The 14,174-nt window shown below is 44.5% G+C and overlaps 2 protein-coding genes across 5 annotated transcripts in view; both read left to right on the forward strand.

Moving 5' to 3' along the window:
* TP53INP2 (tumor protein p53 inducible nuclear protein 2) overlaps positions 1-10,881 on the forward strand; it is a 38,040-nt gene extending 27,159 nt beyond the window's left edge. The window contains exons 3-5 of one of the 4 annotated variants that reach the window (XM_063145289.1): positions 8,118-8,156; positions 8,328-8,463; positions 10,362-10,881. In XM_063145289.1, coding sequence (XP_063001359.1) covers positions 8,118-8,156; positions 8,328-8,463; positions 10,362-10,611 — 425 coding nt within the window. In that variant the 3' untranslated portion in view covers positions 10,612-10,881. The remainder of the gene's footprint in view (positions 1-8,117; positions 8,157-8,327; positions 8,464-10,361) is intronic. The other 3 variants (XM_063145297.1, XM_063145305.1, XM_063145313.1) reach the window with 3 other exon arrangements.
* The window catches only part of DYNLRB1 (dynein light chain roadblock-type 1), a 545,722-nt gene that overhangs the window by 236,671 nt on the left and 294,877 nt on the right, over positions 1-14,174 (forward strand). The window lies entirely within an intron of this gene.

Here is a 14,174-nt window from a genome sequence, read left to right on the forward strand (position 1 = left end):
CCCTCTTCCTGGTACTGGAATTGCACAAGCCTGACTGTGACATCTACTGAGCAATGATCTATAACTGTGGCAATGAGCTACTCAGTGGCTTAGTCACTTTTTTCAGAGCAGGAGCAGTGATTTCACCTGCAGGAGCTCCAGTGTCATTGAGTGAGGCAATAACGAGGCTTTCAGGTTTTACTGTTGGTTGTGATGGATTAGCTTAAAGGGAAACAGAGAATGAGGGAAATAATTAAGCAGAGGTTGGACACTTCTTTCCTTTTCTTTGATGAGAGTTCCTAGTTCACTAGAGCCAGTGACACTTCTTTGCCAGATGGTTTGAATTTCTAATGAAAAACTAACGTATGTCAGCTGGCTGTAGACCTTTTACTAGAGCTCAATGTGTTTTAAAAGTTGAGCATATGCAGTCATAAGTAAGTGTCATTGAGTTCAACAGAGCTTACTCCTCTCCCAGGTAACTATGCTTCGAATTGCAGCCATGCTGATCCTAATAAATTGATTATTTTTCTATATACCAGTGGAGGCTGGTGGCTCCAGTGCCAGTAGAGTGGTGAATCCGCTCCAGGTTTCAGTCATAGCTCTAAAGGAACTATCCAAGGTGCTTCAAAGTAGAACCCTTGGATAGCTCCTTTAGAGTCCTGACTGGTTCTGACTAAAATCTGGAGTGGATTTGCTGACATTGGAGCCACTAGCCTCCATTGATATGTGCTGCTGCTTTTTGGCATGTGTGCATGTGTACACCATGTCATGATGAGTTTCTACACTTCAAAATGTACCACAACACTGCTGGAGCTACTACAATTACATCAGCCTTCCCCAACTTAGTAACCTCCAGATGTGTTGGACTACAGCTCCCACTATCCCCAGCATGTGCTGGCTGGAGACAGTAGGAACCACAATCCAGCACATCTGGAAAGTAACAGGTGGGGGACACTGATCTAGATTGAGTAACACCCCATGAGATGTACCAGTAAGGGCCAGTAAGATGCCATCTCAATGCTATTGCCAGTTCTCATACATGTGCACAAACTAGAGACGTTCTGCATTCTCATACAAAAAAGTATATGAAAATTTAGGGTTACTGGTGCATGAGGCAGATGTTAGGTGGAAGATCTGTGATTGGATCTCCCAACATGTTTAACTTTAAAGGAGATGCCAGGGATTCATTTATTTTTATTTTTATCAGAGGAGCAGCTCTGGGGAAGTCAGCTTGGACCCTTTCACCCTATGCTGTTTTCCTGTCCAAATTGCTCCAGATGCTGTTATTAGCCTGTTTAGGGGGCAGGGGAATAGATGCATGACACAGGGGCCTGTGCTTTAATTTCTACAGGTATAAAAGCGGCTTTAGGGTAGGGAGACTTAGAAGAAGAAAAGAGCCTGGGGTGGGGAAGGGTTAAGCATATCCTCACCCTCCTCCTCCGCAGTGCTGCTTTGATCAAAACAGGAGACTCGTTTTGGCCCTCCAAATACCACTAACTTGGGCAGAACCTAACCATAGCTAATAATAGTGCCGTATCCAGTGACCTGGAGAATGACACCTGCCATGCAGAGTCTAATTCAAGTCTGGTGTAAACTCTTTGGAAATACGCCTTTGGAAATGGTATCTTATATTTTCTGACATGACTTAGGGCAGTCAGCATGACACATCATCATCATCATCATCATCATCATCATCATCATCATCATCATTTATTTCTTACCCACCACTCCCTTTGGATCGAGGTGGGGAACAACATTAGCAGAACAATACAATATAAATCAAATACATAAAATTAATTAAAAGAGCATATAAAACCAATACAACATCAAAATAACAATTAACACATCTTTAAAATTCTTGGTTTAAAATTCATCTGGGTAGGCCTGCCGGAAAAGGCTAGTCTTTAAAGCTGTCTTGCATTCAGAGAGAGAGAGAGAGAGAGTTAAGTTGACGAGTCTCCTCTGGGGGTGACAGAAGAAAAGGTCCTCTGGGTAAAAGTTGTCAGCCTAGTTTTGGCTGACTGAAGTAAGTTCTCCCCAGAGAACCTGAGTGTATGGGGTGGATTGTACAGGAGAAGGTGATCCTGCAGGTATCCTGGTCCTAAACCATGTAGGGTTTTAAAGGTAATGACCAACACTTTGTACTTCGCCCAGAAACTAATTGGCAGCCAGTGGAGTGATTTTAATGTTGGGGTAATATGCTCACCCCTAGATGTACGGGTGACCAACCTGGCTGCCATATTTTGAACGAATTGAAGTTTCCAAACTAGGTACAATGGTAGCACTATGTAGAGCGCATTGCAGAAGTCGAGCTTCAAGATTACCACTACCGTATTTAGGTCTTCCAACTCTAGGAAAGGGTGCAGCTCACATAACAGCGGAAGCTGATAGTAGGCACTCCTGGCTGTCGCATCTATCTGGGCTCTCATTTGGAGCGACGGATCCAGGAGCACCCCCAAGCTGCGAATGCAGTCTTTCAAGAGGAGTGTAGCCCTATCCAGAACTGGTTGACACACCTCCAAACCCAGGTCAGGGCCCTTGACAGCAAGCAGTCTGTCTTGTCTGGATTCAGCTTCAGTTTGCGTTTCCTCATCCAGCCCATGACCGCCTCCAAGCATTCATTCAGAGGAGACACACTATCCTTAGCTGATGCTGTTATCAAAGGCATAGAGAAATATATTTGAGTGCTATCAGCATACTGATAGCACCCTGCCCCATGCCTCTGGATGATCTCTCCCAGTGGTTTCATGATCTCATCTACAAACCAACAAATCAAAACCAGGAAGTGGGAGTGGGTGGGGGATGAGCAGTTTATTAGGAAAGTTTATTAAAATTAATGTCACGTGTACAGGAGCAGGTATGTATTATATATCACCATCAATGTACATAAGAAGAGCCATGCTGGCCTGTCTGTTCCAGCATTCTTTTCCCACAGTGTGGCTGATGAGATGCCCATGGGAAACCCATAAGCACCCTCGTGCTCATGTTCCTTAGCAACTGGTATTATTCAGAAGCACACTGCCTCTATTACTGGAGGTAATATATAGCCATCATAACAAGTAGTCAATGATAGCCTTATCCTCCATAAATCTAATTCGCTTTTAAAGCTGTCCGAGTTGATGGCCACAGCTACATCTTGTGGTAGCAAATTTCATAATATACCTATGTGCTGTGTGAAGAAGTATTTCCTTTTATCTGTCTGTCCTGCATCTTCCACCATTTAGCTTAATTGGATGGCCCCGGATTCTAGTGTTGGGAAAGTGGTAGAACAACTTTTCCCTATCCAACTCTCCACACCATGCATATTTTTATACACCTCTATCATGTCCCCCCTCCTAATTAACCTTTTGTCTAAGCTAAAAAGTCCCAAACATTTGGTTGCCCTTTCCTATGCTTTTTCCAATTTACAATATCCTTTTGCAGAACTTCACACAGTATTCCAGGTGTGGTTGCATAGATTTGTATAAAGGCACTGTGATATTAGGATAGTTTTAATGTTTGATTCCTTTCCTAATGACCCCCAATTGTAATATGCCCTTTCCAACTGCTGCGGCACGCTCGTTCTGCCTTTTCATCAAGCTACCCACCATGACCCCAAGTTCCCCTTCCTGGTCAGTCACCGCCAGCTCAGACTCCATCAGCATATATGTGAATTTAGGATCATTTGTCCCAGCATGCATCACTTGGCACTTGCTTACATACAAAAGAGGGCAGGGCTCCTGCAGCTTTAACTGATGTGATGAAGAGGGTATTTCACCAGATGCTGCATGAATATAAATGGCACCTGCTGAAATTCCCCATTCAATACAACTGTTAAAGATACAGGAGCCCTGTTCTCCATTTCATATGGTCACCCTACTGCTGCCAAGATTTCTGAGTGTGCAAGGCTCCCCATTTTATAATGGTTAGGGAGAAGCAATGACTCTCATGAAATAATGAGCTCAGTCATTCTGATCTGCAGTTGCTATGTGTTCTAATAACTCTAGTAATGGCACCTTATCATGCCATGACTTGTTGATCCATCCAAATCTGTTTTCTTTCTCCTCCTCCAATCACTCTTGCCCTTGTTCTCTAATTAAGATACACCATCTGAGTTGCAGCCTCATTTACTTTGAAACTTCGTTTATCCTAATTGCAAACACCTGGAGCGGCATGCCTCCTTTTTTTTATCTCCTCTCCCTTTTTCTTCTTCTTTTTCACCTTCAGACTTGTTGTTTCTCTATCTCAAAGGTAGGCGAACATTTTCCCATCAAGGGTTGCGTTCCCTCACATGTAATCTGTTGGGGCTGCAAGTTAGCGGTGGGCAAGGCCTGAGACGGCACTCGAGGGCTTACAAGGGTAGCTCTCCCTCTCTCTATGGGCAGACAAGAGGCCCTGGGACACCCCCATCCTCAGGGACCCAGGATTACAGCCTGAATCTCTCGTCCTTAAAAGACTAGTATTATTATTTGCTTAGTACATATCCTGTCTTTTTTCTCTAAGGAGTGCAAGGGCACTCACTCCTTGATGGCACTGAGTTAGCGCCGCTCCACCACCAAACCCCACAGTATCGCTAGTGCAGGGTGGCAGTGAGTAGTCTTGACGTAGGGAGGCAGTGCAGGCTTTCTGAAAGCCATTAGGCTTCCCGGGCCCACCCTCTGCCCAGATGGATAGTGATCAAGCACGAATTGCCATCTGCCTGGCCATGCCTCCACAGCGACTCCCGACTTTTTTTCTCTGCAGCTTCGCCAGAAAGCCCCGAGGTGCTTGTGTGGTGGTTGCTGCATTGTATAATCAATGCAGTGTCACCACACCCACACCCACACCCTGGGGCTTTCTGTGCATTTAGATAGCCACCAAGACAACACACATGGCTCTTTCCTTCTCTCCCCTGCACACATTCAATGTTATCCTTACAACAACCCTGTGAAGTAGATTAGGTTAGGGGATGTTGGCTGGCCCATGGTTAACCAGTGAGTTTTAGGGGTGAGTGAGGATTCAATCCTATTTCTTCCTTGTCTGATTCAATACTCTTAACTACACCACAATGGTTGTATATGCCATCCATGTATAGCAGTGGTGAGCAACTTGTGGCCCTCCAGATGTTTTGGGCTACAACCCATTATCCCTCACCATTGGTGATGCTGGCTAGAATTGATGGGAGTTATGAGCCAAAACAGCTAGAGCACCACAATGTGTCCTCTCTTGGTGTATACGATGTATTACACGGTAAGATAAGCAACACAGGCAGAACCTTACTCAAAGGACTTTACACATCTACATTATAACAGTGGGAGAGAGAACAGGTGGAAGGCAAAGAAAGACGGAAAGGGAGAGGCTGAGTAATGGGGATATGAATAAGCATAAGTGCAGTATCATAGAATCACAGAGTTGGAAGAGAAGGGACCTCAAAGGTTATCAGTGTCAGGACTGAGCCCAGGCCCTCTGTTTGGTTTCGGACTCAGTTTCAGAGGCAGAGTTAGAAGAAAGGGCAGGAATTTACCCAAGACTCCACAGGAACCAGAGAAGAACCTTCCCAGGGGCTTATCAAGGAGGAGGGCCAGGCTCAAAGACAGTCTTCCCCCATCCCTGTGGGAACCCAGGCTCAGTTGGAGGGGGAGGGTGCCTGTCAGAAGTTGGGTTGGGAGGATCCTCCCTGATGGCAGATGCTCAGAAACAGTCAGCTGAGCATGGCAAGATAAAAAGTAAGACGTGAAGGCATTTGTCCATGTCCCGAGTTGAAAGACAATTGCCCTGCTTTCCATAGCTCTCTTACTAAAAGATTTACTTTGCAAATTAGGCCTAGAGGACAGCTCTTAGATTATGTAGTTGCTTCAGAGGTGAAGAGATGCTATTAGCTGAACAAAGAGTTTGTGGGTTGCACAGGGAGTCTCTGTTGTTTCACTGCTCAGTGGGAAGGCTAAGCATCCTTGACAATCTATTCCATCCACCACATCATACCCTTTCCCCCCTCCTGCTGCCACCACCGCATTGGAGTCCACCCCACCCCTGTCCTATGCCCCTTATCTTTGCCACTGCCGTGCCGGGTCTATGGGTCTTGTGAGCACCCTACGGCCATCTCTTCCAGCCACACAGCTCCCAACAAAGGAAGTGGAGGCCAGACAGCAGCCTAGAGAGCCTTGCCAGCCACTCTCTTGCTGCAGCAAATGCCACGGAAGGAGAGCAGCTAGCCCACGGCTCTCTCGGAGGAGAGGAGGCAGGACAGGAGTGGCACTGTGTAGGGGAGTTCTTGTGGTGGAGGAGTGTACAATTTTCCACTTATGCTCCAACGCCTGATGCAGGCACCTTACCCTGCTTCATGGGTGGGCTGGTCCTGAGCCATGCTGCTCCTTCTCCTCCTTGAGCCATTGCTCATTCACCTGCCCACTCTGAGCATCAAAGCCATGTCAAGAGTGAAGAGAGTAGCATCCTGCCCTTGAGCTTTTCCCTCTGGGCAGTTTAGAGATTGGGTACAGAAGAGGGCAAATCAGTGGGCAGTGGGAACCAAAGTGAAGAGGAGTGATATGTTACACATGGACATAAGAGACAGTACTGAAGCTGGAACCATCTGTGGATTTTAAAAACTGATTAAAATGACATCTAATCTATATTATTCACAATAGTCATTTATATTTTCTCTGACTCTCCAACTTTACAAAAATAATAATCTGACTAGTCTCTGTGAATGTACATATGGATAACTTTGTTAATGTTAAGGGGCTTAGGAGGCCCATTACTATGTGTAGACTTGCTGATTTAGTGTAACAAGGGCATTTCTGTTTTCCCTCTTCCCAGTGAGTGGGGTTTGAGACAATTAGGATGGGATAAAAAGGGTGTCTCATGGGTAAAACCTCTTTTTTCTACCCTTCTCTCCTAAAAGGATACTACTATCTGTGCTGCCTAGGATATTTTGTAAATAGGTGGGGTATAAATTTAATAATAATAATAATAATAATAATAATAATAATAATAATAATAATAATAATAGAAAAATATATGCCACTGGCCATGCTAGTCAAAGAACTATGGCAACAGGAAAAGGTCACACTTATTCTGTTAGTCATATCAGTCACTGGCATCACATCAAAAATCTATACAGAAAACCTTCAGAAACTGGGCCTACCAAAATACATCCACACAAACATCCAGAAAGCATTCATAATTAAAACATGCTCAATTGTCAGGAAATTTTTGAATCTGTAAAAGACAGCATGACTTGGCAAAGCCCGTCATACTTGTCTAGAAAAACCGCCATGAGCAAGAAAGTGAAGATAGATTTGAAACCAGCCTGTCTGTTTCTTTGAATCTTCTTGTACTATCAGTTTCCTTCCACAATTACTTTTTTCCTTTCTTGTAATCGATCTATTATTTAAATAAATTAGCATATATAGATGTGTAATGGCTGGTTTCCCACTCCCTAACGGAGAGTCAGGCATGTTTATTGTTTGCAGATGCTCTTCGTAGCTCCATGTTCCTCTGTCGCTTGGATAACCCACCTCGGGACGAGGGCCTTGCTTGGCTTGTGGGTTGTTTATTTCCACCCCTATCCTTGGTTTCCCCCGTCGTCCAGCATGGTGGCTCACTTTGCAAAGCTGGACTTGTTTGCACAAGCAGCCCAAGCGGTCCCTTGTGGGAGGCCGTGTTTTAGGAACAGCACCTGATCTGAGAGGAGCACGGCCAGATCCTGGCCCTGTGGCAAAGGGTGCATGCTGGAAAGCAAATCTCAGACGCGCAGAGTTGCAAGTGCAAGTGATGCTGAGGCCTGTATTGCGGGATGCGGCGATTTGGGGCGGCAAGACATCTTGGGCCAGCCCTGACTCTTCAAGGAAGAGTTTTGGGATGAATTATTACAAAAATGCCTTTGGGGTGTTGTTCGTACTAATAATGCCCCCCTTTCTCTTCTCCCTCCCTCACCCCTTCCTTCCCATCCATTGTATATTGAATGTGTGCTCCACTTCCCCCCCCTTTAATCCCGTCCTCCGCACCCTGCCTCGCCTTGCACACCCTCTGCATGGCTTTGAACTACGGTATTTCTTCCTCTTCTTTCACCCCACCTCTTTTTCTTTCTTTCTTTTTTGGTTTGTGTTGAATTTTGTTTCTGTTGTGGTTCTGGCTGTTCCCATTTTGTGCGGGCGGTGACTTTTGTCGTCTCTCATTAGATAGTTACGCTTCAGCCTCCAGCAAAGAGCGGCGGGTAGGTGAGAAGGATTCTGTTTGTGCTTCTCATTGCCGCCATGGGTCCCCTCCGCCTACCACGTCTTCGCCCCACTTCCTCAGTGACTGTGTCAGCAGGCCCGTGCCCTCTCAGCCTGACCCCTGCTTGATGGACGAGAGTTGGTTTGTTACCCCTCCCCCCTGTTTTACTGCAGAAGGTCCCAACCCTGTCAGCATGGAGAGCAACCCCATGGAGGACCTCTTGATTGAACATCCCAGTATGTCCGTGTATGTCACCAGCAGCAGCATCGTGGTGGAAAGCGAGAATCTCGAAGAGCACATCCATGAAAGGTACGTTTGGGAGAGGCCCAAAATATGCCAAGCAGAAGTGTAGACACACCCAGTCCATTCCGTAGCCCGGAAAATAAGAATTGGAAACATGAATTGCTGAATGTATTTAGATTGATACTTCGGGGCAGGGTGTGTGTGAACAGTTCCAAAGAAGGGGGGCGAGCTGAATGACACTCCTGACCTGCCTCTCATGGGTTGGATGATATTAGGGGACATAGCCACGCCCCTGATGTCATCCAGTTCCCTGTCTGGGGACCAGCTGTCCCTGGCTAGAAAAATTGCATGCCATGAAACTGCCTTGACTGAGGCGGCGGTAGCAGGAGCGTCCAGCCACTGCCTCGGTCATGGCTGCTTCACTCACTCCGTATCCTCCCCAGTGGGAGAAGGCACAGTGCAGGCAGTGCAGGTAAACCTCCAGCTTCGTACGGCGTGTGCCATTCCCATGAGCCAAATCCCCCGCTGCCCACATCCCTTCTGGATGGACTATGCGATCATCACATGGATGGCTCATGTGCCATTTGCATACCCATGTCTAGACATAGGCATGCAAATGGCACATAAGGCATCCCCTTAAAAAAGGAAGTACTTCTTCACACAGCGCATAGTTAAACTATGGAATTCACTACCACAAGTTTTAGTGATGGCCACCTTTCCTGGAGGAGAAGGCTATCAATGGCTACTAGTCCTGATGGCTCCAGTATCAGAGGCAGTAAGCCAATATACACCAGTTGCTGCAGAACATGGTGGGAGGGTGCCGTGACACCCATGTCGTGCTTGAGGGTTCGTGGTCAACAGCTTGTCAGCCACTGTGTGAACGGAGTGCTGGATTAGTTGGACTTTTGGTCTGATCCAGCATGGCTCTTCTAATGTTCTTATGTACACAGAAGTGCCTACGTATGCATTTTTCAACATAGAGCACAACCCTGAGAAAGGCACTATTGAGGGTCTCCTATTTGGGACAACCTTCAGCGTTAATTTTCCCTACTTCTGAAATGTGTGCAGGGAAGCAACCAGGTAATGAGGAAAGCTGCTCTTCTTTGTGACATTGGATCTAGCCAAACCCAGATCTAGCCAAACTCTCAGGACCTTCTTTGAAGATCGTACGGCTGCTATTCATGTCAGGGTAGACTGCAGTGTGGGGCATTCTATTGTGCTCTTCTCCTGCCTGCCCCCTCCACTGTGGCTGTCTAGAATGGAACATGCCAGGAGATGGTAGCATTGTTGCAAAATGGTATATTCCATTCTGCTGTTTATTTATTTATTTATTTATTTATTTATTTATTGCATTTCTATACCCCCCAATAGCCGAAGCTCTCTGTTCCCTGTTTGTTTCCCGCTCTCAACTATGGGTTACCAGAATGGAGTATTCTGGGCTGACACCTTTGCATTTGTTCTAAAGCAAGGGTAGGCAATCTAGCATTTTGGGCTACAACTCCCATAATCCCTGATCAATGGTCATGCTGGATGGAGTGATGTCGTTCAATATATCCAGAGGGCACCAGGTTGCCTACCCCAGGTCTAAAAGAAGCCATGAATGTATTACCCTCACATCTGACTGTTCTGATGTTGCAAAGAGCAGCATATTCAGCTATTTGTCTATCCTGGCTCTAAAAGATGCCATTTTCTATACCGCCCCATAGCTGAAGCTCTCTGGGCGCGTCACAAAGATTATAAACCATTAAAATATGATTTACAAAGTGTAAAACCATTTACATAAAAATATATAAACAGACAGCACACACACACAAATATAATATATATAAACAGACAGCACACACACAAAAGCAACGTATATCTAAAACACATTTACTAAAAAAACAACCAACCAAAGGTCTTGCCTGGTCAAAATCCTTAAATCATCCTGAATGTTGTACCTTTGTATGCCTTTCTTTGTGCAGCGAAGTCCCCGAACGCCGTTTGCAGCGCCATGCCCCGCACCACTCCACCTCTCTCTCCACCAAGGCCGCCATCTTGGAGAAAGTCAACCAAGTGCGCCGGATTCAGAGGGCAAAGCAGCTGGTGGAGAAGCACAAGCTAAGTCAGAAGGTCATGCAGCGGCAGAACCGCACCAGAGAGTGCCGCCCGCGACGGGCCAAACACCAAGGCAGCTTTGTCTACCAACCATGCCAGCGCCAGTACAACTACTAAGCTACTTCAGGAAGTCTACACTGTGGGGCATTATCCTTTTAACTTTCAGCTTCCTCACAATGCTTTCTTCAACCGAGAGGGTCTTCTTCGTCCATTTCCTGAAATAAATCCATCCCCCACCCCATCCCGTCCCGTGTGAGAGAACCTTCTATGTTCTCCTGAACTGGCAACATTCAATGGTAGTTCTTTTATGGGCTTTTCTTGGGCTTTATCCTCCCCTCCCCTTACCTCCCACCCATTTCAGCCACAAATACATTTTCTGATCTACAACTTCCTTTCCTCTTTGGGTTTAATCTCTTTCACTCCCCTCCCTACTTCCTTAGTACTCTCTACTTGATTTGGATCTGAAGGTTAAAGAAACCCAACATGTCCCATTAATATTGACCTGGTTCTCACAAAACACTAACCCATGAGTATAAGTTGTTGTGATGTGAGAACCTAGCCATGCTAACAAACTATGGTTGTTAATCATGAACAATCCAGAAAGAGAACCCATGGTTTGTTGTTGGATTGTGAACACTGGGTTATTTAAACTGTACGTTATTAATGAGTTGCTTCACCAGGCTACAGAGACAATGGACAGTGGTTAATTCTTTTTTAAAAAACAAACAGCCACTCTACATGCCAGTGCTACAGTGCCACAAAGGCATTTGGGATACATGGAGGGAGCGGCTAAAGAAGGAGGGAAACAAACAACCCAAGGATTGAAAAAACAAACCAGAGTTTGTTCAATCATCTGCCAGACAAACCATGGGTTACATAATCAATGGATTAGCATTATGTGTAAACCAGGTCATTAAGAAACAAGATTGCAAGTCTATTCTGAAACTCCAATATGTATTTTGGTTTTTTTTACATGTTGGAGATACATGTACGCATCTTGGTTACCAAGAGAGAGCATTTCCCTTTGTGTGGATATTTTCTGGGTCCCTAGGTAGCATGAATTCACACACTGGCTATTGTAGCGGTTACCAGTGTTAGACTAATTTGGTGCTTCCAGTGAATATATCACATTTCTTTTTTCTTTTTTTAATGAGTTATGGGAGGGACAAGGTGCCCTGTCATTTCGTTTTGTCCCTTGTGGTTGCAATGGGGAGCCTGTGACATCAGTGCCTTTCTTTATGACATCACACTCTTCACAATGGAAATAGATTGTGATGTCACAAATGGAGATACCAGGTTCATGTGCAAATTGGAACACAAAAACAATAAATAAGCCCAATAGGTCCCAATTTAAAAATTAATACAAATGTATTTTGACGAACATCCTTCCCTTATTATATATATATATATATATATATATATATATATATATATATATATATATATAAATTGTATATCTGTTCAATTTGCTGAGTTGATGCAGTGACTAGCCATGAAACATCCTGGCACATCTTTAACAATAATGGGGCTGGAAGACAAATTCCATGGAAAACTATGGGAGTTTTGTCATTGACTGCAAATGGAGGATAGATTATGCAGGAATTTTCTGTTCAGAAATGTCACGTGATATCAGGCGACAGAATTGAAAATCTATTCTGAGCAGCTGCAGTTTCCAGCAGTGATAAACATGATTTGTAGAGGTTCAGAGTTACTGAAAGGTCAGGATTTTTTTACTACAAGTTCACACATCATGGCTTTTTCAAAACACACACAGAGGGCTCTTCCTCCATCTGATTATTTGCATGGCTATCGAGGTTTTTTTTTCTCCCAGTAACATTCATGACTCCAAAGCTTAATGATCAAGTATTTAAACCCATGTGAGCAGAGCACAATGGGAAAAACTGATACCTTTTAGAAGAATGTGAACATGCATATGCATAAAATAAAATTTTAAAAAAAGTAATACAAAAATTCAGTTAAAATATCAAGTTTGCTTTTCTTCTTGTTCTCATGCCTTTTGTGGAAAAATTTATCATGGAAACATCCTCTGATAAAAGGATGTTCTAGTTTTATGAGATGGAAATAGATACAAGTAATAGGTTAAAAATAAGAAAAATTGAAAACAGAAGTGCTAAAACTGAGGGACTTGTTCTGAGGACCTTTATTGGGAATGAATGCTAAGGGTGCAATCCAGACAAACCAAATGGCACTTGTGTTTAATGTGAAATAAGCAAGCCATCTAATTTCTCCCACTGATTTCAATAGGACTTGTAGTCCTTAACTTTGGCTGGATCAGGCCCTAACACTAAGATTACTGGTAAAACATAATTTAATCAGTCCATGTACCCCACCATCCACAGAATGCTTCATATTCATCAGTGTTGTCTTATTTTGTGCTCAAGTCAATGACCTCAGGAGAGAAGGAGCTTACACATTTTTGGAGGTATGGTAAAGTACGTTAGACAGAGAGTGGTGAAGGATGTTCAGTTGGCAAGGCAGTGAAAGAAGCTGGGTGATGGAGGTGGGTGGGAAAGGTAGAAGCCAGAGCATAAAACGGAGGCTGTAATCCTATGCACTCTTACTACTACAACAGCCTTCCCCCAATCTGGCGTCCTCCAGATGTTTTGGACTACAACTCCCATCATCCTCAGCCAGCCTGGGTGTGATGGGAGTTGTAATCCAAAACATTTGGAGGGCACCAGGTTCGGGGAATGCTGTATTAGGGAGTGTCATTGAACTCAAAAGATGTATAGGATCAGGCTGCATATCAGAGAAGAGAGGATTTGGAGCTGCTGAACAGGTGTAAGCCAAAGACATGGAGGTCTAGAGTCTAGACAGCTGAAGAGTGGTAGGCAACCTGGTACTCTCCAGATGTTTTGGACCACAATGTTCATAATCCTTGGCCATTGGCCATGCTGGTTGAGGCTAATGGGAGCTAGTCTGAAACAAGTAGAGGGCACCAGGTTGCCTACATCTAGAGTAGAAGGAGTAGCCTCTAAAGAGAGTAAAGTATGGATCTGCATTTTGAAGAAAGACTTTTAGGATGTCTATGACTTTAAGGGGAAGTGGCATTGCTTACCTGGGTGTTTGTGCTTCCTGCTTTTTGGTGGGATAGTTATGGGCTTAATTACACGGACAGAGAGGGGTGACCCCTTTGGTTTGAATTAAATACTTCCCCTCCATTCAGCTCCATTGAGATAGCGCCATCTAGTGATGGAAGATCCTGCTTTTTTCAGAAGTAACCACTTTAAAAGTGGTTCTTCTCATGATGGATTTTCTAACAGATGCCATGGGAGACATCCTGGTCATTCACAGCATCATTTAAAAGGCCCACAAACTTTCATGAGTGGCCAGTCACGACCGTGCAATAAATCGTTTAGAGGAGCCCTTAGATTCTAGAGTCCCCTATAAAAACAGTCTATAGAATAAGAGACAGAGAACACATATTCTGTAGTCTGAAGCATGGTGAGTGTCTCCTCAGAGCAAGATAATGTCAGAAGAAATTTAGTTTCTCTGAAATTCTGTTGGCCAAAGGATTGCCCAATTAAAAATAATCACATATGAAATGCCTGTAAGAAAACTGAAAGGGCAGGGCAACTGCTTCCCACTTAAATTCCTTTATTTGGTCATTTCACTTTCCTTCTTTAATCTGAATGCTCACATCCTGTCTATGGCTATCA

The sequence above is a fragment of the Elgaria multicarinata genome, chromosome 1 (assembly GCF_023053635.1).
Source record: "Elgaria multicarinata webbii isolate HBS135686 ecotype San Diego chromosome 1, rElgMul1.1.pri, whole genome shotgun sequence".
In the NCBI taxonomy this organism is placed as follows: Eukaryota; Metazoa; Chordata; class Lepidosauria; order Squamata; family Anguidae; genus Elgaria; species Elgaria multicarinata.